The sequence below is a fragment of the Triturus cristatus genome, chromosome 2_1 (assembly GCF_964204655.1).
Source record: "Triturus cristatus chromosome 2_1, aTriCri1.1, whole genome shotgun sequence".
In the NCBI taxonomy this organism is placed as follows: domain Eukaryota; kingdom Metazoa; phylum Chordata; class Amphibia; order Caudata; family Salamandridae; genus Triturus; species Triturus cristatus.
Genome location: NC_140581.1, coordinates 470,792,302 through 470,818,316, shown reverse-complemented (window position 1 = coordinate 470,818,316; position 26,015 = coordinate 470,792,302). Strand labels below are relative to the sequence as shown.

Below are 26,015 nucleotides of genomic sequence, written 5' to 3'. Positions count from 1 at the left end.
GTAAATTAGGGTGGAGTGGGGTAGATTGGGTGGATTGGAGAAGGGTATCTTGGGTGGCTAAGAGTAAGGTAGATTGAAAAGAAGTGGGGTAGACTGGAGTGGGATAGATTAGGATTATTTGGGGTCGGGTAGAGTGGGATGGAGTTACGTTAATGGGTTCTTGGTATAGCGCAACGACTCGCACACGAAGGGACATCTCCATGCTGAGGTGACAGACCGATGGAGAAGCAGCCATACAGTGGGGTGGGGTAAGGTAGATTGGGATGGAGTGGGTGGGGTAGACTGGAGTAGTTTGGGAAAATTGGAGGCAGGTGGATTGGGTTGGAGTGGGTTAGATTGGAGTGGAGTGGGGTGGGGTAGAGTGGGGAGAAGCGGGGTGGAGTGGCGCACACAGGGGTGGAGGTGACTGGGGTAGACACTTGGAGTGGGGTGGAGTGAAGTGAGGTAAACGGGAATGGGGTGGGATAGAGAGGAGTGAGGTATATTGCAACAGAGTGGGGTCGATTGGAGAAGACTGGGGTAGATTGAGGTAGACTGGGGTGGAGTATGGAAGACTGGGGTAGACTGGAGTGCGATGGATTTGGGTGGGGTGGAGTGGAAGGAGAAACAAATGTTGTGGGGTAGATTAGAGAGAATCAGAGTGGAGTGGGATGGATTGGAGCGGAGTAGGGTTGTTTGAAGTGTAGTGGAGTATATTGGAGTGGGGTAGATTAGGGTACACTGGAGTGGAGTAGACTACATGGAGTAGGGTAGATTGGAGTTTAGTAGGATAAGTGGTGTGAAGGGGCGTGGAGTGAAGGGGTGCAGAGTGGCGTATCGTCTGGCAGAGTCAAGTGTCGTAGAATGGAGTGGTGTAGAGTTGAAGGGAATTTAGAGGTGTAGAGCGGAGCGGCATAATGTGGAGTATGCATGGTGTGGTAGTGCACTGCCATTACAGACAATGCATCTTCAATTGAAATTACCATTACATTTGCACAGACACACAGTTTTACTGCACACAAAATGTGTGAAAATTTCTTCACCTAGTGTATTAATGTGTCTCAACGATATTCAAATATTTGGTTCCACCACAGTTCAGAAATACAATAAAATGTGCTTCATTTGTACTTTTCTAATTTGGATATATACTGAAATATCGGCTCAATAAATTTTTGTTGTGTGCCTCTCCTCTCACATTGGTACCCAGCGGAATTCTCACAAATTCTCTCACTTTGAAGTCAGAGACAGAGAAAAGTAAACACCAAGCTCCCTCGAAATACAGAGCCTGACATTTGACCTCTGTCCCAGAATGCATTAAGAAAGTGACAGGATAAAGAACAAGAATTAAAGGCCCGTTTAAAGAAAGGATACAGTAAACAAGTGATTCTCCATTGGAGAGACAAACTCAAGCTGGTCAGCCTAAAGCAAATTAAACCTGCAAATAGAAAGCATGCAGCTGCAAGTTTTAAACTAGAGAACCAATAGTAAGCAATGGGCAAAAAGCATTCCCAGGGAATCTTTCAGGATACCCACATGAAGTCATGATCAAACAAGACAGCTGCGCTGTCTGGTAGGGTTCGACCTAAAAACGTAAAGGGAAGGTGGGGCAAGAGTGGGCGAACACAAGGATGCGTCACTTATCTCAAAATTGAACACACACAAATAGGACGCCTGGTCAGAGGGATCGTAATACAGTAGCTGGCAAGGAAATAAAAAAACACTTCTGTCATTTAGTCTCAATAAAAGGGGGAGAAACCATACTACAGGAGAGTATTCACAAGCATTGGCCTATACCAGTGAAACCTCCCATTGTAAGCCATTGACCGTTAACGAACCAGAGATGAATTTCAGAGACTATGCTAGACTTTTTGCAATAAAGGTACCATTAGGGGGTTGGTCCATGTGAGCAGCCAAAGCCGTCTCCCCCCTATCTATAGGAGTTTCACAAAAATACAGAATAACTATTACTCTGGCATATTATACATACATAAACACACATACGTACAGTACTGCATTGTGTGTGAGAAGTAAAGTACTAGTTCTTCAACAAATGGCAAAGGTCTGGCTGGATACAGATTTATTCACCTCTTCTGAATGGTTGGAGATCTGAGTCTCTAACCCAACATCTTAAGTAAGCCATGTTCTGCTAGACTTTGCTCACCTCTTTGATCATGTGCTAAAGGAGATGTACTTCGTTTTGGGATAACCAGTAAGGTTACGTTCCCAGGACACCAGTGCAAACAAAAAAGGCTCAGATTATTACAATCTGAGCCCAGTACCCTTCGATTGCCCCGGGATTCCCGAACATGGCCCCACAGCTGTTTTATTCAGTTTTCCCTTGCACTCATCCCAGGTGGCAACTGGCTCCCTGGCCTATGTGTGGGTGTGTATCTATGCTGACTTCTAGCTCGTGCCGAATTGGAAGTTATAATGGGGAAGGTTTGTCACTGCAGGTTAAGGGTCCACATTAAAGTGGAAGGAGGAGTAGAAGAACATAATGCTGGTCCAGGTGGCACATTTTTATTTACATTCAGGTTACAGGAAATAAAAGCGAACCTGTTTGAATCCGCCCTGCTTTATCTGCTTACCAAAGATTACATTTAAATTGGCCACAAGAATGGGATTTGAGCACACAAGTTAATGGTTGCTGTGCTTGTACCTGCCACAAGCAGGTTTACGTTGTGTGTCTTAGTTCTATAGTCAGGCTGTGGTTGTGTGCTCTTTTGTGATGGTGGTAGTAAAATGTTATTTGAGAGTCGGTTCGTTAAAGACTACCTACCTCATGAGAGAATAGGAGTATGATGAACTGTAACTTTGGCGCCCATAGATCGGTCTATTATGTTTGAAACACTGAATTAGTATCTTGTTTAATTTGCAGGAGACTGGAGTCCGATTGCATGCACTTCAGTAGACAGAGAAGCCTCTAACGAACAAAACAGGTGGCAGCAATACCCTCTTTTCAATCCATCTTTATTAAAATGTAATGTGAAGCAGCTCTGGCACCCAGTGTGTCTATTTTTTCCAATATCCATGTTAAAATACTGTGTTATTTGATATTAGTTTCTACAACTAGAGTGGCAACAGCTAAAAATATAAAAAGTGTACCAACTGCCTATCAGCCCTTCATCATAGGAGAATAATGGCAAAAGACGAACTGCTTAGTGCTGGCCCTCTGAAACGTGTTAAAAAAAAAAAAAACGAGCAGATATGGGTTATGGGGTTTCAAACTTCAACTGCTAACATTCTGCAATAAAGTTGAAACCATCATAGCTTTTGTAATGCTCTGGCATATTTTACAACAGCAGCATTCATTTTAGCCTTCCAGATTACAAGATGCAGAAATGTGGCTGAAATGCTCTATTCTTCTCAATCGACGATGGGAATTTCTATGCCCTTTTAAGATTACCCACCAGGGATTCTTTAAGCCATGCCTGCATAACAGTTCATGGACAAGTTGTACCATTTTTAGGCTCTAAATTCAGTCTTTATAGATTAAACTTCGTCCCTTCAATGAAGTTCTACCACAAGCCCCTAGATTGAATCGATCCAAGATTTGCTATTTCCATTTCAGAAGATTACCTTATGGAATGATCTTCCTCAGGTCTGCGGATCCTCAGACCATTTTAGATTAAGGCACTTGTTAAAGAAATCTTTGAGGGCTAAGTTGGTCACTGTGAAGCTGTTTGGTTCAAGTTATATGCAACAAAAGCTCAAAAACAAAGTTTCTTTTGCACAAAACGTTGCACAAACCAGAAATACACAAGAATACAATAAATAGCACTAAGACATACAATCTTAAGTGCTTTTGTAAACAAGTTAAGAATTTCATTGCTATTAAAAACCCTATTTGGTTGCAATTAACAATGTGAAATAGCGAAGATAATCAGTTTAGAAGTGTCAGATTTACATCTTCATAAGAATTTTACCAGATTGCCTGCCTCTCCCAACCCCAAATATTGTCAAATTCAATAACTATTTTTCCCTTTGTATTGCATACTCACACAAAAACAGAAAATGAGACCCGGATTTAACACTATCCAAGCATCAGACTTAGCATATTAGCGGACTACACGAAACAGTAACTATGGTGACATTTCATGTACAAGTCACGGTCTAGTTATCAATGTAATTAAGGGAGTATTCAAACTCCGGCACACGTTTGATAATCAAAAATGACTGATTCCGCCTTAACCAAGTCTGATCCTCCTCAGGCCATGTAACCAATTGTTGTAAGCAAATCACACAACATTTGAAGACCATAGGCCAACCACTTCAGAAAACCTCACAGATCTGTACCCACGACCCCAATGCAATTGCGGATGTGTTTACGCCCTGTTGATGCAGCATTTCCCTCAAAGCATTCAAGAAAGAATGCAATTTTGGGGTGCTCCCAAATCTGACCTAAAATAGCACTGGTATCAAACCAGTAAGGGATACAACATCTCTCAGCTTAAGATCTATATATGAAGAGATATTCTAAGCATGGACAGCTTACGGGTTATTTTTTTCCCAACCGATTCTTAAATCTGGTCAACGCAAAAGTATTTGGACAACCTCAACTCTCTGCCCTGTATAGATTGTGCCAGAACTTTGCACCATCTTAAGTGTTGATGACACTGCACATTCGCCCAATCTCTTAAACGAACAATGGTAACTGCACTTTGCAACAGAATTGTGTTGCTTTTCCGCATCTGCTTGACCCTTTCACTTCACTTATTGGAGGCCGTTTACAATGTCGTTCGGAATGGGAATTTACGAATGGGATTCGGAATCTCAGAATCCAATTTGGAACCTATGTTTCTGACCAAATCGTACACATTTCCAAACGCCCAATTACGATGCACGGAAAACGTTCGGGCTGTACGGATCGGTCCCGAAAGGCATTCGGACAACCTAAGTCTTTCAGAGCCGAATCGTATGGCTCTATGAACACAGTTCCCGAGTGAACGATTACGATGACCGATTAGGATAGACGTTTCGATTCGGTCTGCCAGACACAGAACGGCTGTCGGAAACAGACTTTGCGGGCCCGTAGCAGGCCCCCCCTTCACCATGAGGTCTCAGGTTGGTGCACGTGGGGGCACCCACAGGACCCTCTTATTAAACCATGCACAGTGTGGCAGGCACCATGGGGTGCCCGCCACAGGGTGCAAGGTTTTCCACAACCACCCTTTTTTTCAATGGGAGCCTGTGTTCTCGTTGAGAACACAGGCTCCCATTGAAATCATTGCGGTCTGAACCAACAATGTTGGGAAGCACTGTAATCGGTCGGTTGGACTCACAGAACCAGATTCGGTTGGAAACTATTCCGAAACAGATTCGGTCGAAAGGGCTTCTGAACGACATTGTAATCGGCCCCTTAATCTTATTCCCAGGTAGTCAAAAATCCGACAAATATTCTAAAATCCCTTTTGGCTAACTTTACAGAAACGTTTACCTGTTTCAAGGGTCTAGAAGCACATTTTTTTTGTTTTTTTTCAGTACCGCTAGCAAACCCCTATGCAGAAATCTAAAAACGTATGTTACAAAGTTTGCAGACCTGACTATGTGCATGACACTAAAAGTGTATCATCTGCAACCCAAAACGTTTCTATTCTATTACCTCCTACCTTTCGATTATTGCCTACAGTATCTTGCAAGAGATAGACTTCCCGGTTGATATTCCAAAACGTACTTTTTAGCAGTAATTCCCTCTACAAATATGAGCCTATTCTAAGTGTCAAATCTAGCAAATTACAACGTGGAGAGTGCTTTATGTGGGCATTTGGTAATTCTTAGGGTTATTTTGCGTATTGTATAAGCACTTCATGTTGCCTTCAATGTGAACAGAACAATACTAGAGTACTTTACGATGTAGAATGTCCATTGGGTTTCCAGTGTGTTCAGTACATGTCTCTGAAACAGTTCTTGGCAGATGTGTTCAGTGGTTAAATAACTCATGGTGTGCTCTTGATATCTATGCCATGTAGTTCAAAGGGAAGTCTTGTTGAGCCGAATAGAAGGCAGTTGAGTGGTATCTTTGCCCAACACCTGTAGATGTTAATTTCTGATTGTTCCTTGACAGGCCATGTGGAATTGTTAGTACAAATGTAGTGGTATCACTAATTTGAGCAGACAGAAGGAAGCTGACCAGGTGATGATGCTCTAGGTGCATCTTTCTTTACATTACCTGTAACCTGAATATGAATACAAATGTGAATCCGTACATAACCTATGTTGACTACTTACCAAAGGCTACACTTGAAATTAACAGCAGCCTGTTGTGTCAGACTGGGATACATGGAAGCTTTTAAACAGAAGCAGAGCCACCAGTACAGAGTAATCTGCAAGAGGCTTCTCAGACAGATATGTTTGATCAATCACTGAATAAAGATATGGATCCATATTATGCCTCCAATTATGCAATAAACATATCAAGCTAATGCAGTCAATGTGACTCATACACCCAGCAAGAGTACTGCCTGTACACTCAGAGGAACTTGTAAGCGAAGACTTAGTTAATTAAGAGGAATCTGGATCTATTAAGCAAAAGGTTAAATAATAATAATACATTATACAAAAAAACAATGTTACTTACATGCAAAGCTCTAGCAGTGCCTGAAATGTTTTAGTTATTCTATTTGGTAGTATTGAGATGTTGAGGAACGAAGCGAATCACAGCCAATAACTAGTGTTTTACAAAAGAAGATTAGATAAAGCAAAGGGAGAGATGTAGGTAATTTCATGTGCACATACAATACCTGCAAGCCGAATCTGTGATCACCAGAGGCATTGACTAAATCAATGGAAGACATACAGGAAGTGCGACTAAAGGGCTACCACAGGGACAGAAAAAAAAAACTGTGCAATGAGACTAAAGCACTGAAACAAGAGATTCAGTTCACAACTTAGCAGGAATATCTGATGAAAAACAGGAAAACAAAATTGACATATTAAGTGAAAATCATAACATGCTATTTTTCTACTGAAAACATTCACACTACTCTTGGTTTCAAATACTGAGCCAATGGGTCATTGGTATTTCAAGCATATCTTTCAGAGCTACAATTTGTCAGTCCTAGGCATTAAGTTCAGGGATAACAAAGTTTTAATGCAGGGATTGAAGAAGCTTCTGTCCCAAATCTTGACAAAACATTTGTTTGAGACACTCACAGGGTCTTAGTTCTTCAAATACAAATGACTTTAAGAGAACAAAAGCAGTGGGGTGGATTTACTAGCGGTCTCCACCCTGTAATGTTATCATCTACTTTTAAATCAATTATGGTACCTATGATACAGTACTCATTGGTGCTGACATTCAGCTGCTGTGATAACAGAAATCTGTGAGTATTCGGTTAGGTATTTTGCTTACCTTTTGGAAAAATCTGTGAGTTCCCACAGCTGAAAACACATCACTGGAGGTTGTAGATGTTGATAAATGTAGTCGGCCCTTTTCACAATGAGACTTTGAAAATAAAAATAAAACATTTATGTTTCACCAATTACCTCTCCCGTATTACTTTGCTCAATATATTAAATTGCCCAAATATGTGTTCCCCAAAGTCGAATGTCACAAATTCAGATTCATCATGTATGTGTCTCACAAGTTAAAGTGAGGAATTAAACAATTTTGTTTTTTCCAGATAAATTGAATGCAGCCTATAGTTGCCATGAGAGATTATGGATTTTAATGACAAATCCCACCGTGCAACAAAAGGAAAGAGGTGGCATGCATTTGATCAAATAATTCTTCGGTTTTATCAGTTTTTAAAAGCACCACTTTCTTTTAAGGGTATAAACACTTAACTATACAGGCAATGCAAGATGCAGTATTTATAAAGTTTTGAATGTGTAAGCACAAAGTATGCCCCTAAGACCAACAGTCTACTGAAAGCAATGGTTTAATATATACTAAAGAATTATACACATTTTGGTGATGAAGGGGGGAAAGTGATCATGTATGACCAGTCAGGTCATACCAGTGATACAATGACTGGATTTGTTTACTTGAAGATCTGGGGGTCGGTGGAAGGGTTTTGTGGATTATTTTACATTAGTCCTCATCACAAATGTAGTCTCCAAAGCTTGTCAAGACTAATCAACGTAAGTGGGTTCAGCAAATGTGTGGGTTGACTATTAGCAGACACAGGCATACCCATGCATACATGTAAAATACTTGAACGGGAGGTTCTAGCAGCAACTCTTACAGAGCAAGGAATTGAAATTTAAACTCCAGGTAAAGCAATGTTCAGGAACTCAATTTTACCCCTATCCAGCACTATTTAATTTAGGATTATGCAATATCTGTCAACGTAATGTCTCATGGTTGTGTGACTTGTGATTTTAATTCTAGTTGTGCAGGCTTTAATATTCCCACTACTTACACCTAATGAATTTGTTAAGGGATAAGTTAAGCAAAATAAACAAAAAATTAAAAAAGCATAATACTTGTTCTATTTTATCTTGTCGGTCCAGAGCGGCTTCAACTGCATCAAAAAACTCTTCCTCATTAATCAGACTATTTGGTCCTTCCTGTGGCAAAAAGTAAACGAAAGCAAGTACTATTAAGAAACATTAATTCAAGAGTCACTGCACATCAATGATTAACAATTAACAGCTGAAGTGACTTTAATTCACATGCTTTCGATTAACACTTTGAAACTAGATGGAGATTCAACCGCCCTTCAGGTTCCAAAACTAAACAAAATGAATGGTATTATTCAAAATAAAAAAAGCAAAGCAAAATACATTGATGCATTATCTTTAAGAGAAAAACACCCTGCAAAGTTTAGGGTTCACCAAAAGAGTCTGAACATTTAGCTTTTGTTTTCAAATTAGGCCACTGATTGATTGGGCACCAACAAATATTGCTCAACAACTGAGCATCACTCAATGACCAGCACCTCCAATGAAGTATGTGAGCCCAAATTGCTTGGCGACTGAAGGGAAAAGAACGCGTGCCTACAAGAGCATATTAATGAAACGGCAACAACACGGTTTTAGATTAAAAGTGGTATTAAGACTTTCTGACAAACAGATGTGATCATTTTCCTCTACAGAGTGGTGCAGATCAAGTGTGTGGTGCAAATATTTATCAAATGGTGTCAGATATATACATCTAAATATTCATACTCTTTGGTCTATCAAACTAATCCACACTATGATCACAGAGTGCAATATGTCAATCTTGCATAAAAAAAATCTTGACAGAATGAACCCTTCTCGATTAATGTGCAGTGCCTTCTGCTCAAATTAGAATGATAAATTAGCACTATCCAGAGCACACTAGTAAAAATCAATTGGACCAGCAAAAGTAGGTTAAAAAATATAGCTTGATATCGAACCATTCCTTTACTGGATTGACAACAACGTTCTTGTAAATCAGTCATTTGAATGATGAGAAAAGTGTAAAAACAATCAGAACAAACCTCATAGTCTGGCCCTCCAAAGTGTGCTTTCTTCTTCAGCTCAGACAAAGCTCCTTTGTAGGCTTCCTCTATTCTTCGCCTCTTTTCTACCTCCTGCAATAAACACAGGCAGTCGGATGAGGGCAGACCGTTAGTGTTGTAATATGGTCATTCATTTTGAGGGCCATACAGAAACAGACCCAGATACAAGTAGCAAATTAAAATAGACACCTGTCCCACTGTTTTCAAACACAGAGGTGATTTACAGAGTGTTTTAGGACGGTCAAAAATCTAAACTCAGAAAAACAAACTTATCTGAAATGGAAAAGCAGAAGATTCTTTGAACAATCCAAATTTAGGCTAGAGGAAGCATCACCTTTATGCACAGAGCATAAAAAACACAAGGACTCCATGTCTGAGGTACATGATCGACGTACTTCGGAAGTTAGTAAGCAGTCGTTGAGTAAAAATTACAAAAAAAAAAACTTTCCTTAAGCAATATGAAATTTCAAACAAGAGGCAGAATTAGAACAGCGTTAATGACTGAGCAGAATTTGATTAAATCAAACCACTCAGCATCAATATAGGTGTCGCTGATCACTCAAATTATCACTTCTGTATGACGAGAATGAGTACAGAGGAGACCATGTACAACCATGTTATAAGTTTGTACATTTTTTGCACTATCATTAATTTTGCATTCTATTTTATTTAGTCCATATTTACATGCCTTGCAGGTTTGGCATTTCCTAAATCCAAATTTCTGTGACCACCCTGATAAATTTTCAGGATACTTCAGAAAACTGCCCAGAAATAGGCCTTCTAGACCCCCTGGGACTACAGACTATGTGCCAAAACCCCGCAAACCTACTGAGCAAGATGTGTTTCAGGTAACAATAAGTTCAGGTTCAAAGACACTTTATTCAGATAACGTCGTATCCATAAAAGCACAAAGACACAGCAACAAACAGGTTAAAAATGGGAAAACTAGAGAGTCATAATAAAACCATAGCAGCATACAGTATATGATAATCTTTCGGTTCAAAAAAATTCATAAATGGGCGATATAGCAGCTCAGGGATATGACATCATTTGACGTGTTTGAACTGTAATTCTCAAGAAAGTGCCTGTGTGAAAGACCAACTCTTCATCATCCAGGGTAAGTAATCTCAGGTAAGCGTTTTCTAGGCTAATGGGAATATGCTTTTTAAAATACGGAGTTAAGAGCCACTTAATATACTTTAAATAATATGTATAAAAGAACAAAAAGTGTAAAATAGATTGGCCACTCTGGCCCTCACACGGGCAAGGTATAGGGTCAAGATCAGAGTGGTTGCAAAGGGGAAACATAATACAAATTTAATAGTACCGTCCCTTAAGCGAAACAAAAGGCTCCTCTCCCAATGGCTCATCGGCAAGGTGATGTAGTTAGCCAGCGAGTGTACAGAATTTTCAATAGACATATATCTATGAACACAGGATTTTTTGGATTCCTTTAACCTTTCTGCTCTATATAGTGTATAAGTTGGCAGGGTATGCTCAGACGTGAGTCTCTTGCTCACTTTGCCACTGGGTTCAAGCTAACCTGGCTGAAGACGGCTGAAATGCCAGAAACCAGTCCTAGGAAGCTTGTTTCCGGTCCAGGGAAGGCATGGCTTGGCAGTTCGGGCTGGACTGTTCCCATGAGGCACAGGGTCAGACTGATTTGCATATGGCCATGTCTGAACTGGGGTGGCAGAGTGGGCTAAAGAACGGTGATGGATCAAACGCAGATCTGTTGACTGGGTGTGAGTGTGATTGGTTCTGATGCTCCGTCCATCACCACCCCCTTTTGTACCGCTTTGTTCGCCATAAGTTGGCAAGGTATGCTCAGACGTGAGTCCCTTGCTCACTTTGCCACTGGGTTCAAGCAAGCCTGGCTGAAGACGGCTGAAATGCCAGAAACCGGTCCTAGGAAGCTTGTTTCCGGTCCAGGGAAGGCATGGCTTGGCAGTTCGGGCTGGACTGTTCCCATGAGGCACAGGGTCAGACTGATTTGCATATGGCCATGTCTGAACTGGGGTGGCAGAGTGGGCTAAAGAACGGTGATGGATCAAACCCAGATCTGTTGACTGGGTGTGAGTGTTTGATTGGTTCTGATGCTCCGTCCATCACCACCCCCTTTTGTACCGCTATATAGTGTATAAAGCGCATTCCTGAGCTCACTCTTGTTCGCAGACTTTGTTGTGCTGGGATCTGAGTAAATTCTACCCTTGTTAACACTGATAAGGCTCTGATACACCCGACAGCCATGGTATGTCCTTCCCTTTCGCGCATCCTATAAAGTCACTGATAATCTCTCTCGTTAAGGAGGGGGCGGGGTTTTTCCAGACAGATTACCAGAAAATGGCAGGCCGGGCCTTAAGTCTTCGATAAAATGTAGGTTAAGTTCCTTTTGGCAGGTATGTTGGGGTGTGGAGATTGGGGCGCCTAATAACTTCCTGCAAAATCTATTCTCTTCCTGTTGGATGCAGGTACTATTAGCGAAGCCCCAAATCTCAGCGCCATACGTAGCTATTGGCATGCATTGGGACTATAAATTTTTTTGAATAGTTAAAATGGCACCTGTTCTCTTTGGGCGGGGAAGACTAAAAATCTAGTTGGAGGCCTTTGAGAACTTGCTCCTGGAGTGGGCCATATGCTCACTCCAGGAGCCGTTCGCAGCAAAGACCACCCCAAGATAGGGAAATGTGCTGGTACTCATCAGCTTCTGGTTACCCACAGATATAGAACTAAGTAAACGTTCCTTTGGACTGCACGACATTATAAAATACTCTTTAAAATTAGTGTGTAGGTCCAGGCTGTCCATAGGATTAACAAAGCCCTGCACTAGCGTACATAAGGAGTTCGGAGTGCGGCCCTTAAGGACCGCATCGTCCGCATAAAGTAGTATGGGGACGTCTTGAGTTAGTGATTTTAAAGTTTTGTTCAGTCCATTAATGTAGATGATAAAAAGAAGGGGGGCCAGAACACAACCCTGTCTGACCCCCCTACCTACATCGATGGCCTCAGTAACTTATCATCCAATCCTCAACCGGGCTTTAAGATCTTTATGAAGATGTATCAAAAAATACACCAGGGGGTCTTCCAATCCATAGGTCAGAAGGATAGACCAGAGCTTTGACCTATTAACAAGGTCAAAAGCGGAGGTCAAATCCATAAAGGCCAGATAGATTGGAGAAGCGCGCGCAATGGTGTATTTACCCGTGATTAGATTACGGTTAAGGCATTGTTCACCTTACTCCGGAAGCCCAGTTGACGGGGATCTAAAATTACATTTTCCTCAGACCACTTTAAGATCTTATTGTATAGGACTCTGCCTAAGATTTTTAGGGTATTATCAATTAAGGAGCTAGGCCTATAACAATTGGGTTGAGAACGATACCCTTTTTTTAAAAATAGGGACGATTATGCTTGTGGACCAACAACTGGGTAATGGAGCATACATTAGGTTGTTAAAAACATTTAAAAGTAAGGGCGCCCAGAAGTCTGGCTGGTGTGTAATAAGATCAATAGGTAGACCATCTGGTCCGGGGGCTTTGTTCCCATGCTATGATGAATCACTTCTACCTTAGGTAGGGTCATCTGTATTCTGGTTAGAAGCCCCGGCTCATAATGGTCTGCCTCTTGTGCGGGTGCAGCATAGATTTCTGTCAAGTGCTTTTCCCAGGACTCACTCGCAATAGTGCAGCTAACACGGGGTAAGAAGCTGCCCCATAGATCGCAAATCCCGCACAGCTGACCAAAATGTGTCACCCTTTGGTTGTTCACCGCTATCACTAGTGCCTCCCAACGGTTATTTAAAATTTCTCCTTTAAGGTTGGATTACGCAGTTTTATACCTCTGCCTGGCCAATTTTACTTCAGAAATACATCTTGGATCAGATAAGGCTCTGCGCAGTTGTTGGTTAGCCTCAGAGCACTCGTGGGCGAACCATTCAGGGTAATATTTCACACGGGTCTTGACAAAAGAACCTTTATAGCTGCACAGAGTGGATTAAAATCATGGACAGCTTCAGGGAGTGGGTCTTGGGCTGATAAGCATGAGTTTATGAGATGCAGGTTTCCCTTTACCACTGACTGAAACAGATGTTGGTTATCTACAACCCTCCATATTAATCTCAAATTGTCAGTGGAGGGAGTTAGAAACCTGGCCCCACATTCAGAAGGGAGCAAGGGCCGTTGGGCTAGACTCAGCCATATTCTGATGGGATTGTGGTCCCCTTGACTCGTGGTAATGACTTCAGCTTCCCTTAAGTGGTCGGCGAGATGGGGGGGGGGGATATAAGAAAAGAAATCTATAGTAGAGGAACACCCCCTCCCTCTAAAAGTTGGCACAGGGTCGTAATTTACGTGGTTTGCGCCAGTGTACATAACATTGGTTAGATTATGCATGCCAAAAAACAGCCAGCTCAACGCCCCTACGGCAAGTAGAGCTGGAATTATAAGACCCTGAGCTGTGTGGACTATACATTAGTTTTGCATTAAAAACAAACCCCCAAAAGAGTGCCAGTAATTTTTGCTGATTCTTGCTGGCAATCAAGGTGGGAGATGAAATCAAAAAGCTTAAGGAAATTCCCATTGGGGATAGTTTTAAAATCATTATTATAAAAATTTCTCAAATAAAAAGACTCTTCTTTTAAATAATGGGGCTTGGAAGTTACGACTATCAGTGGGCAGAACCTTAAAGCAGCCCCCAGCAGCAATATTGATCGCGATAAATAAACCCCCCGAAGGGCGACCACATTTGGAACTGGCGGCTAAAATATTATAACAGTGAAACCCATTAATGTGTAAATCTTGGGTAGCCCAGGTCTCCTGGCACATAACTATGTCCTGATCCTTAATTAGACTTAACCAGTCCGGGTCACCAAGCCTCTGTTGAAGGCCAACTACATTCCAACTCAAAATGCTTAAGTCTGTATCGGCCTTGGCTTTTGGTGTAGTTAGCTGATCAACTGGCATATCGATGTGAGGGAAGGAAACAGAATCCTCGGAGTTTCCCAGAGGGCAAAGTCGATGTTCCACTGGGGATGTTTGTCAATCCTGCATGTCCAAATCTGACAAGGCCTGAAATCTGTTAGATACAGAGATCAGAGTAAACATATGATCAGCAGGCCTAAATTGCGGTTTATAAAAATAACCCAGGGGGGAGCACACAGATTCCCGAACTTCGGGTGAATGTTTGTTCACAAAAACTTCAGATACAATGAATCAAGTGAGGCCTGCGGACATTAATCACAATACAATCCCCATCGATGTTTCTGGTGGATTGACCAACCCATCCAACTCGGCGGACCATGAGGATCTCATTCATAGAGGATGGGTGAAACTTTGTGATTGGTTAGCCAGTCCACAGTCTTGTTACGGAGATGAGTCCAGGATTCCCTTTATCTATTATATTCCGGCTTGAGTGAGACAGTGTGGGTGGTATGGTGCTGGAGGCTGAATGTTCAGACTGTCTGCTACACAGGCCCGAGTTGCTCATGATAGGCTCCCCATGTTGGTCCCCATGAGGGTCTTGTGAGTTACCCTGCTTAGTAATAGATTTCAACGTAGGGAATGCTTTATGTTTCCGGCAAATAGTGCGAGAGTTGTCAGATGAAAACGCTTCATGCATGTTGGAGCTTAAAGTTGGCGGACTGGATCTTGAGTTCGCATCTACCTGCATAGAAAAGCCCGCCCCCACACTGTCATCCGGTTTTGGGGTCTCATTGGTACCGCAGCTATTTAAGGTGTCCATGGCAGTAACCAGCTGTTCTACCTTTTCCCGGAGGGAGGTAATATTCCTGTCGAGCATTTCTTTTGAAGTGGGCTAACGCTTTTTCTAAAACACACTCTACAGCAGCAGCAAGTGCGACAACCCCAGTGATATCTTCCGTTGTTACTGGAATAATGGCATTGGTCTGTGTACTAGCAGAGTTGATTGGTGTTATAACACGGTTTGCTGCATGGGCCGCGAGGTTGGCAGATCTGGGGCCTTTTATGCTTTTGGATGGCAACACCCCGCTTCCGTTTGGCTGGAGGTACTTTCACCTTAGACTCTTCACGGGGTTTAGCAACCCGTTCTCTAGTAATTATGCTCAGCTCGTTAGTGATTATCAAGGGTACTACATCCAGGCTTGCCAGGGAGGTATTCTGAGACAAGATTGGGAGCGTGGGAGATGGGAGCGTGGGAGAAAGGCGCGGTTGGGGGGGTTCCAGCCGAATTAGAGATGCCTAGGAAAACGGCCCTGTAATGTGCTGGGGTCTAGAGAGTAGTCTTTCAGTCATTTCTATTTTATGGGTTAACAGTGATTCAGCTCTCACGATCAATAAGTCTAGGGTCCCTGCTACTCCTTTGTGCTTATAATTGAAATTATATACGGGCAGATCCAAGTCCAACACAAATGCAATCTAATAGCTGGGATCAGGGTGTGCACAACAATACCTGAGAGTTAGATGAGATGACCTTGTGCAGATGACCAGGTGTCGGGGGAGGCCCAGCCCAGCCTCTTCCGGGCTCTGATGGGTACAGACAGGCCCGGGCTTTGCCCGGGCACGCCCGCGACCCACGCTGCGGGAGCCCACCACAGGCTTTAACACGCCTCCGGGCGTGAGAGCAGAGGCCTCACTGGCTGCCCCTCGGGGTGCTGGGAGGTGGAGTCCTTGGAAGTTTCCTTCTCTGCGGCGGCGGGACCCCGATTTGATAGCCGTTTCCCTCACAGCGTTTGTGTGAGCAATTGCGGGCTATAATAAGTTATATAAAGTATTACAGGAATATTTGGCTGAATCTAAACCCTTTTTAATACTGGAAAGGCATACTGAAAAAACAAACAATGGATATATTTAAAGATTAATTTTAAAATCAAAATTTTATCTTAGTGTACACACAATATGTGTAATAATTAATATAAAGCAAAACAGAATATCAACAGCAAGGTATACAAGTACAGTTAACAGCAGAAAATACTGCAACATATTTGCTGTTACACTTTCAATCCTATCCTCATATCTTTGGCTTACTAAGCTAAACTCGGAACCAAAAAGAAAAGCCTAATTAGAGTTTCAAATATGGTTCACACTCTCATACCTTCGATGAATAATTAAGTTAGAGTTCAATATAATAGTATAGTTTGCTAATCTCATCTACATAGGATGGGGGCTTATAAACCCAGGAAGTGAAGACTAAGGATAATGTTACTTACCCACTAAGCATCTGTTCTTGGCATGTAGAGCTGAAGATTCACATGCTTTGCTTACTCCTGCCATCTAGTGTTGGGTCCGGATGTTAGCAAGTTGTTTTTCCTTCAACAACGTCTTTCCTAGTCATGAGGTAAGGTGACTTTTCCTTTCGGTGATAGTGTGCATGGTCATCGACTCCATTGTTAGATTGTTTTTTTCCGCAATCAGGTTCGGACGTGTATTGCTGCTCTCCGAAACCGTCCTTCGAGTTCCCCCTCGACCCGCAATCCTCTCTACCCTTGACGGTATTGGTTCATACGGGGTTCCCACTTCTCTGCGTATCGTTTCGGTCAACGAAAACTACTTTTCAATCAGACAGCTTTGTGGACGGCCTTTGGGTCTAACCGCGTCTGTTCAGCTCACCGTCGATAGAACGGACACTATTCAAATTCTGCCCTCAGTGTCAAGCGAAGTATCCACGCAATGATTCACACAAAGTGTGTAACTTATGCTCATCTTCAGAGCACAAAGAAGACGACTGCGGCTTGCAGATCATTGTGATCGAAGAAGACTCTCCACGATCGTCTGGCTTGACATCGGGAGATGCAGAGTCAAAGCTTCGAAAACCACAGGACATCTTAAGTGAAGAATTTGGTCAGGAAGATTTTGGTGCATCAGCGGCAGAGGAGGAAGAGGCCTTCTCTGTGCAAGACTCCAACTCAGGGCTCGAGATAGACATAGACGTTGAAGAACTGCTTGCAGGGACAAGGTGGCGAGAGTACAGAAGACCCCTTGCCCCACCAACTCCACCATAAGGCTTCAGCACCACCTCTGCCTTTTGGACAAGGTCTGTACCGAGATGACATTTATGACGCCCGCCTCCAGGCCTGGCTCGGTACCGAATCAGCAAAAATCTTCATTGGAACCTATGCCCTCCGGCTTTTCGGTGAGAGCTGAAAGGTTTCCCAGCTAATGAGTAGCAAATCTGAATAGCCTCTACAATCCATCGTGCAATTGTTCCTTTTGTAACAGGTGAAACTTTGCTGAACTTTACATGAGAAACAAATAATTGATTCCCCTTATAGAATCATTTTGTCTCTTGTAGATAGTACAGTAACGCTCTTCTTACATCCAGGGCATGTAGGCTTCATTCCAGCCGCGTTTGAGGGTTCTTAAAGAAAACTGGTAACAATGCTTTTATTCTGAAGAAATTTGCTCACCACCTTGGGTAGGGAACTGGGGAGAAGTTCTAAGAACTATCTTGTCCTTGTGGATCTGCATGTGTGGTTCTTCAATAGTTAAAGCTTGGAGATCACTTCTCTTGTTAGTGATGTTACTGCTATTAAGAAGACAGTTTTTATTGTAATATGCTGTAGTTCTGCTTTGTGCATTAATTTGAAAGGCTCTGTTATAAGCTGTATAAGTACAGTTTTTAAACTCCATGTAGGAGCTGGAGCCGTCCTTGGAGGGTGTTACGCTTCTGTAACCTTCAAAGAACATTTTGATGATTGGTGATGTGAAAAAACCTTTTCATGATGCTTCCCTGGTGTACACCACAATTGCCGCCAGGTGCACTTTGAATATTTAATTGCACAGTCTTGCAAGTGGGTAAGAGATTATCACGGTCTCCTGTGTAGAAACTAAATCTATTGCAACTTCTGCAACAAAGGAGGTATCTTTTACGCTTAGCTGCATAGCATTGCCTCGTGATTGGTTTTCTTGCCTCCCTTTGTACCTCCATTGTCCTTTGTGGTAAGTTTAAATTTCCAAATACTATGTACTCAGGCGCCAGGCTGCTAAGCGGAGTGCTGCTAGTTCCATATGGAACACTTGAACCTTTTGCATTGTGAGGTGGTCTTGCTCTTCTTTGAATTTGATAATCTGTCCTTGGGTAGGCATAGGCAAATCTCCCTGGCCAATCTCATGACAGGGCATTCCCTTCTGATAGGTGGTTTTGAAATCTGGAGGCGAAGAACTGGAATTTCCTGTTCTTCGCTGTTGTGAACAGGTCTATTGTTGGTGTTCCCCAGAGTCTGAAAATATGGTCTAGGCTCCTCTGCTTTATTTTCCATATGTGTGATCTGCTTTCTGTCTGCTGAGTTGATCTGCTTCTGTGTTGTCTTTCCCTGGTAGATGGACAGTTGTAGGTTTTCTTCTTTTAAAATCTGAGGTTTCAGAAGAGCTTCTGGATGCCTTGGAGTCACTAGAGAGTTTGAGTTTCTGGGTGAGATAGTTAGGGGTATTGTGGTGGAGAGCTTTATGCGTCATGCAGGCATTTTTTAGCTGGATTCTTGCTGCATAAGGGAGCCAGTTGAGGGATTTGACATCCGGGGTGACGTGGCTGTATCTGTTTGAGCCAGTGATGAGTCTAGCAGCAGCGTTACACGAGGCAATCCAGATAGGGTTGTACTGCCATAATCCAAGCTATGTAACGGACCTGCGCCAAGGGGACTGCCCACTGTCCTTTAAAAGCACGTTTAAAAAATTGTCAGTTTTCATAATAAATACCAAATTGATATTGGTCACTCAAATATTAAGAACTAATAAACAATTCAACCAACACTATTTTTGATGATACATTTAGAAAATAAGTATCTTCAAATATCAATGCAAAGAACATATATATCTTTTTTGTTTTTTTGTAGCGTGAACTAGACCTGAAGGTATTGGAGTGCATTACATGATCACCAGTTGCGTTACAGACTGACACATTCATTTTTGTTAGGCACGGGAAGATTGAATGCTTTGCTCAGGATCACAGGATGTTGAACGTCCCTGCCGAGACTCGAACCCTGTACCCCAACTTCGAGGTTATCCGTCCTAGCCATTAGGCCACATTCTCTCTCCCAGGGGATACATTTTAGCCAAAGGGCTGCTTCTCCCAAACATGACCTCTTGCAAGGTGGAGACTTTGGATGTATCATCAATCTCTGAATAGCTGTAACAGGCTGGTCGAACAGCTAAAGTGGTGCAGGTTGAGACACCGAACAAGGTTTAGACAAGAGAATGTTGATCTGACGTAACAAGGATTGCAAGAACTGACTGGGGAAAGGTAGGACTTGCTAGTTTACAGTTTTACAGGAGCTTTGGCAAGTCCTGGTCCAGCAGCTCCTTATCCTTTGGATCAGACAAGTCTGACAGACCTTTCATAGGGTACTCAGCCCCTTGTTAAGAGATCATCAAGAACAGAGTCCAGATGTCTTCAACTGTGACCAAATTTCCAAGAGCAATAAGGATGTTCTATGGAGGCTGGTGCAAACATGCTTGATTCTCCAATATCTGTATAGGCAAGAAGGGAGGGCAAGCCGAATTTCGTCTTTGTGAGGTGCACCTGCAGTGTCAGACTGACTACTATGTGGTGATTCTCCTGCAACATTAGCTCAGCAGGGGATGAGGCCTTCAATTGTTGTTCTCCCTAGGTTTATATTGGACTAAGGGATGGCCAGGGAGTCAAATGGTATGACCGAAACAGGTTGGTCAGGTTTTTTCTTGATTACTGGGTGATGTTCTTCCTTGCCAATACCACCTGAATAGTATAGAAGCTGGACTCAACTACAGAGGCAAAGGATGTGCTATAAGGCTAGGACTGCAAGCGAACTTTGAGACGAGAACAGGGCTCAACTCCCTGATTTGAAGTATGACTTGGTCGCCTCACCTACACCCAGACAGGGATAACAGTTCTAAATCTTGGGGCAATGGCCTGGCAGCATTATAACCAGAAGAAGCCAGCAGTTCCTGACAGACCTTGTAGCTAGCAATGGAAGCTGACCACGCAGGAGTGTACCCAAAGACCGTGGGCGAAGCAAGGCACACTAATGGCAGCCCCTGCAAACGGTCAACAGAACGACACACCTGGCCTGAAGCTGGGGCTTTATGGCATAAGCTAGACACGCTGAAGGAATAAAAACTGAGGGGAAAACAAGTTTAAATAAGACCTACACATCTATAAAGCAACTCTAAGGCACAATAGACCGAATCAGGAGTGCAGCGGTTTCATCCCAATCTTTATTCCTTTGTGTTTAGGTTCTCCCGCATTATTCTACTTTTTAAAGATACTCTTTGAGGCTCCTGTTCACAAGGGACTCCCACAAGCTATTGATATGTTGGACACTCAATTGGTCTGTATCCCTCACTTCATAGCTTGAAGGAGATATCCCCCATTTGCTCAGATGCTGGTTGCAGCAGAAAACATTCTTTGGGAATGTGCTAGCTGTACCCAGGGGTGAGAACTATTGGACCCTTATTGTTATTATTTTGTTTTTAAATGAACGTGGATTCTCATGAGCAGTATGTAAATAATTTTCCAATAATGATTGAACAGTGACCTAAGAGTGGACGGATGACGGATCAGAATCACTTTGCTGAAGTAAGCATTAAGATTTACACCTAGATGATTACAAATGTCAATTTATTGATATGAATGGTGTGTGCAAGAAGTTGGGAGGGTGCTGCCCACAGTGACGATCCATCCCACACTTCTTCCTTTTGCAAGCTCTTGTACGAGAAGAATAGACAAATCCTCCTCCGACACCCACAAAGAAGAACCCTACAAAATATACTGGCTTGGTGTCAAGTGGGCACCAGACCCCCATAAAGCTTTCAGGGAGTGCTTGGGGGGATGCTCGTCCCCGAACCTCAGTGTAAGAGGGAAACTCTGGGCCAACATAGCAGACCCTAAAAATGTGCCCCAATTCCAGCATTAGTTGGAATTTGAAACCTGGGACATGCGGTACTTTAGCGACATACAGGTGCAGCACCACAAAGAATGACTGGACATCACAGCATATAGCTCCTCTCCACGTTCGGGATCAAAGAAGTCAATATACACTTGCATGGGCCCGCCGGTTATGCTTCCAAAATGTACAGCAAAGTGCTACCAATTTCTGTAAGGCTAAGAGCAAGCTTCAAGACCCTGCTAAAGTTCAGCCAACCTTACCTGTGTGGAAGTCCAAACCCAACCAAAGAGACCGGATACTGGCACCAAGTGTCTAATAGCTCTCTAATCCCCTCACCAGAGAAGGACTGCAACAAGAATCAATATCTGCAGGGAAAATGAGGTGAATATGCATGTATCTTCTTTTATTGTTTTTACCCCATGACCCTTTCCTTTTGTGTAGTATCCCACCACTTGGCTGGCCTACATGCTAGATGAATCAAGATACACTACGAATGCTCAAAGCATTCCCAGTGTTTACCTTGTACTAGTGGATTCACTGCATGTATATTTTGCCCAGGGACCAGAAAGCAGTGCAAACTCTTCATCACAGAGGTTGCTCCCTATATACCACTATCCCCACACTAGAGAGGGGCAGCTAAGTAGACACGATAGGACCATGGGCCATAAGGTATCCCCACTCTAAGGAATGAATAAATACTAATCCTACACCGGGAAATGTGACATTCTTCCTGGTCTCCTTATTCTGAACACTGAACTCAAAGTCACTTTGTTTCTATTTACTGAAGTACTGTGTCACTGATTTACAGGATGCCAACTGCATTTGTTCAGTTTCTGGAAGTTTTATTGATTGCAATCAGTAGGATCCCGATCAGGACAAGTTTGAAAATTAGAATATAAAGTAGTCAAGTCTTGGCAGGAGGATTGCTATTCTCTACTTTACAGCACAAAGTAGGCAGTGATCACAACCAACATATTTTTGTGAACAGTTTATATCATATGTTGCATCCTCCATCTCTCATTTATTACAGTTATGATAATTGTGTAATACTGCACTCAGATTTAACCTCCCAACATCACCTTTGAGATTAACTTGACTACTTAGCAAGTTTACGTGGATAGTAAAAGAGGCTCTGGAGGCCAACTTCAAAGTGAACCCAATGACTGCTAAATGGGCAACAAGTGTAATCTCATTTTTGATAATACTAGGTTGTTCCTATTATTGCAAATATCATTTGAAAAGTCCACACTGTTTTGAAGGAACCAGCAAGAATAGGCATTAAAGAGGTTGTGCTGTATATGATGCACAAATGCATGCTCAGTACCAACCCACTGATCAAAATGAACATTTAGAGAAAAAAAACATTCCTCCAACTATGCAAAGAACCCATAAATTGAGAAGGGGAAATCAGCAGGATCTAGAAGAAACCGCTATCCAGAATGTATCCAATAAAAGCAAATCGTTGAGCACTGAATAATATGTGATCAAACAGATTACATTGACTGAATTAATGTTGATCTTTTACTAACCCTATAAAACACCCAATGTAACCAAATTAATGACAAAGTAAGGTTTTTTATTTTATTTTACAGTTTTATAGAGCGCGAACCAGACCCCGTGAGGGTATCAGAGCGCTTTACAGAATTGAAGGGGGGAATAAAACATAAGGATGGGAGGGATCACACTGGGAGATAAAGGGATACAGGAGGAACACACAGTTTAAAGTCCAAGCTACATGAGGGAGAAAAATGGAAGCATGCAAAGTAACAATAAAAAGGTTTCCAATCCACGAGGTGCATTATAGTTGAGGTCGACGCTACATTTGGGATAAAATGAAATTTGAGCAGGTAGTTATAAGGTACAAGAGGCAAGTCTATGAGGTGATTGTAAAGAGTACGCTAGATGAGGTATTTTCCCATTAAGAAAGTTTTGGTCTCCTTCTTAAAGTGTGCCAAGGACGAAGTCTTCTAATGGAGGGTGGGAGAAAGTTCCAGATTTTTGGAGCGGCTCCAGAGAAGGCTCGATTGTAGGTTTTTTTCTTCCGGAAGTGTGCTGGCTTCAACAGCAGGTTTTTGGCAGATCGGGAATTTCTGGCCTGTCCGGATATCACGAGTTTTTGTGCAAGAAAAGTCGGTGAGTTCGCGTACAGAGCTTTGTGAGTTGTGCAAGCCCGTTTAAATTGTATTCTGGCCTCCGGGGGAAGCCAGTTCAGAGCTTTGAGGTGGGGAGAGATGTGGTCAAATTTTTTTTGAGACCGTTATGAGTCTGGCTGCGGTGTTGAGGCAGGCTTTCAGTGGGGCCAGAGTTCTTGGGTAGCCCTGCGAGAGTAGAGCATCCATATTCAAGTCTGGAGATGACAAGGGCCTGGGTTGCCATTTTAAGGTCGGACCTATCGAGGAAGGGTTTTAGGTTTCTTGGGTAGCTCAGGTGGAATCTAGCCGTTTTGGCCATCGCGTTAATATGGCGGTGCATATTCAAGCTGCCGTCAAGGGTAATTCCCAGGGATTTTGCAGAGTCAACAATGGTAGGAGGGCAGTTTAGTGCCGTGATTGTCTTGATCCATTCCTGGATGTCTGGATTTGATTTGGGTGGGGAGATCAGAAGGAATTCGGTTTTGTTTGCGTTGAGTTTAAGCTGGTTGGCAGTGAGCCAGTGGACTGTTGGCTTCAGTGCCTTGTTTAGGGAGAGAATGTCCTGAGGGGAAGAGATTTTTATGTAGACCTGTGTATCGTCTGCGTACATAAGGTAGGAGATGTTGGCGGCACGAAGCACCTCGGTGAGAGGTTCAAGATAAAGGTTGAAAAGGGGAGGGGATAGGGTTGATCCTTGGGGGACTCCCACGGAAACTGGAGAGGGGGCGGATAGATCACCATTGATGAGGACTCTTTGTGAGCGGTTTTGGAGGAAGGATCTAAACCATTCAAGGACGGTGCCCTCCAACCCCATCCTGAATCTGAGGCGTTCAAGGAGAATTTCGTGGTTCACCGTATCAAAGGCGGAAGAGAGGTCTAGAAGGATCAGGAGACAGGTTTTGCCTAGATCTAGGGCTTGGAGAGCGTCGTCAACAATGTGGAGGAGGGTGGTTTCTGTGCTGTGTCCCGGCCTGAAGCCTGATTGAAAGTCATCTAGCAGGTGAAAGTTGTTGATGTGAAGGCTTGGTTGCTGTTGCACACATTTTTCCAGAACTTTGGCAAGGAGTGGGATGTTGGAAATGGGTCTATAGTTCTCGGCGGAGGCAGGGTCCAGCGTAGGTTTTTTTAGGGTGGGGACAACTTGACCCGCCTTGAGGGAGTCAGGAATTGAGCCCTGTAGGAGGGAGGCGTTGATTGAGATCCAGGAAGGGATGATGGCCTTGGAGGCGGCAGCTAGGCAGTTAGAGGGGAGAGGATCGTTAAAGTGATTGTTCGGTTTTAGGGAGACAAGAGTTTTCGAGATAGATTGATCGTCATATAGATTAAAATTGGACCAGTGTGCTAGGTTTTTGGGTGAGGTTTGGGTGGACAACACGGAGAGAAGAGGTGGAGCTGGCTGATTTTGATTTTGGTGGTGGGTTGCAGATTTAAGCTCATTTCTTAGGGCCGAGATTTTGTCACAGAAGGAAGAGAATTCCTCACTTGATATTAAGGTTTTCGGTATTTCTTTGGCAGTTTTCACTAGTTTGTTGGATTGGTGTTTGACCAAGTCAAACAGCTTGCAAGGCCGATTTTTGGTGTTTTCCAGTTCAGTTCTGAAGAATTCTTTTTTTGTGTTGAGTATTTTCTTGTTGTAGACATTTCTGGTCTGGCGAAGGAGATTTAGATGTGCTGCAGATGGGTGTTTTTTCCAGATTCGTTCAGACTGTCGCAGGGATCTCCTCTCCTTGTTGAGGGATCCACTGAACCAGGGGTTTCTGTCTTTGATCTGTGTTCTTTAGTTTTAGCGGTGCCAGGTCATCAAGAATGTCGGATATGGTGGAGGAGTAGTGGTCCGCCAGGTTTTTGAACGCTGTGCACTGTGGGGGGGGGGGGGGGGGGAGACTCACAGCGGGCTGCCAATTTCTCGTGGTCGAGGTTCTTGGTGTCCCTGACCCATCGTTTGGGAATCATAGGTGGGGGGGCCCATGATTTGCGAATGTTGGGCAGGAGGAAGGTGATGGCGTGGTGGTCAGACCAATCACAAGGATCCATGGAGATAAGTTTGACCGCTGATTTCTTAGCAATGATCCAGTCGAGGGTGGCATCTTTCGCATGAGTGGGGAGGGAGCAGGCTTGGGTAAGGGCTTGATCGGCCAAGAGGTCTCTGATTGCATTGACCTGAGGATCTATAGGATCGTTCCAATGCAAGTTAAAGTCACCAAGAAAAATTTCTTTAGAGCTTGGGGACACCTTAGCAGTGAGGATTTCCATGAGGAGGTCCGCAAAGCTGTCATTTTTGCCTGGGGGGGGGGGGGGGGGGCGGTAAAAAATGTGCAGTTTGCACAGCTGTGAGGTGTTGTTGGAGATGGCGAGTGCGAGGTATTCGCAAGAGACCGTGGGATCCACCGGCAGTTCTGTAACAAGGAGGTTGGAGCGGTAGATACAGGCAATGCCACCCCCCTTTTTCTTAAGAGTGTCTGTCCAACCATACGATGCTATAGTTGGGCGGTGCAAAGAGGTCAAGGTAGGGTGATGAGGAATCCTTGAGCCAAGATTCAGTCAAGATCGCAATGTCAGATTTATGTTTCATGATGAGCTCAGCGACATCGGAAGCATGCTTTACAGCTGACCTGCAGTTTATTAGGAGGCCGGCTAGGG

General features: G+C 43.2%; 1 protein-coding gene across 2 annotated transcripts in view; it reads right to left on the bottom strand.

Annotated features, from left to right (window-relative positions):
- The window catches only part of CERT1 (ceramide transporter 1), a 944,792-nt gene that overhangs the window by 204,583 nt on the left and 714,194 nt on the right, over nt 1-26,015 (bottom strand). The window contains exons 8-11 of one of the 2 annotated variants that reach the window (XM_085632301.1): nt 9,387-9,479; nt 8,407-8,490; nt 7,331-7,423; nt 6,720-6,794 (exon numbers count right to left, since the gene is read on the bottom strand). In XM_085632301.1, coding sequence (XP_085488427.1) covers nt 6,720-6,794; nt 7,331-7,423; nt 8,407-8,490; nt 9,387-9,479 — 345 coding nt within the window. The remainder of the gene's footprint in view (nt 1-6,719; nt 6,795-7,330; nt 7,424-8,406; nt 8,491-9,386; nt 9,480-26,015) is intronic. The other variant, XM_085632300.1, reaches the window with a different exon arrangement.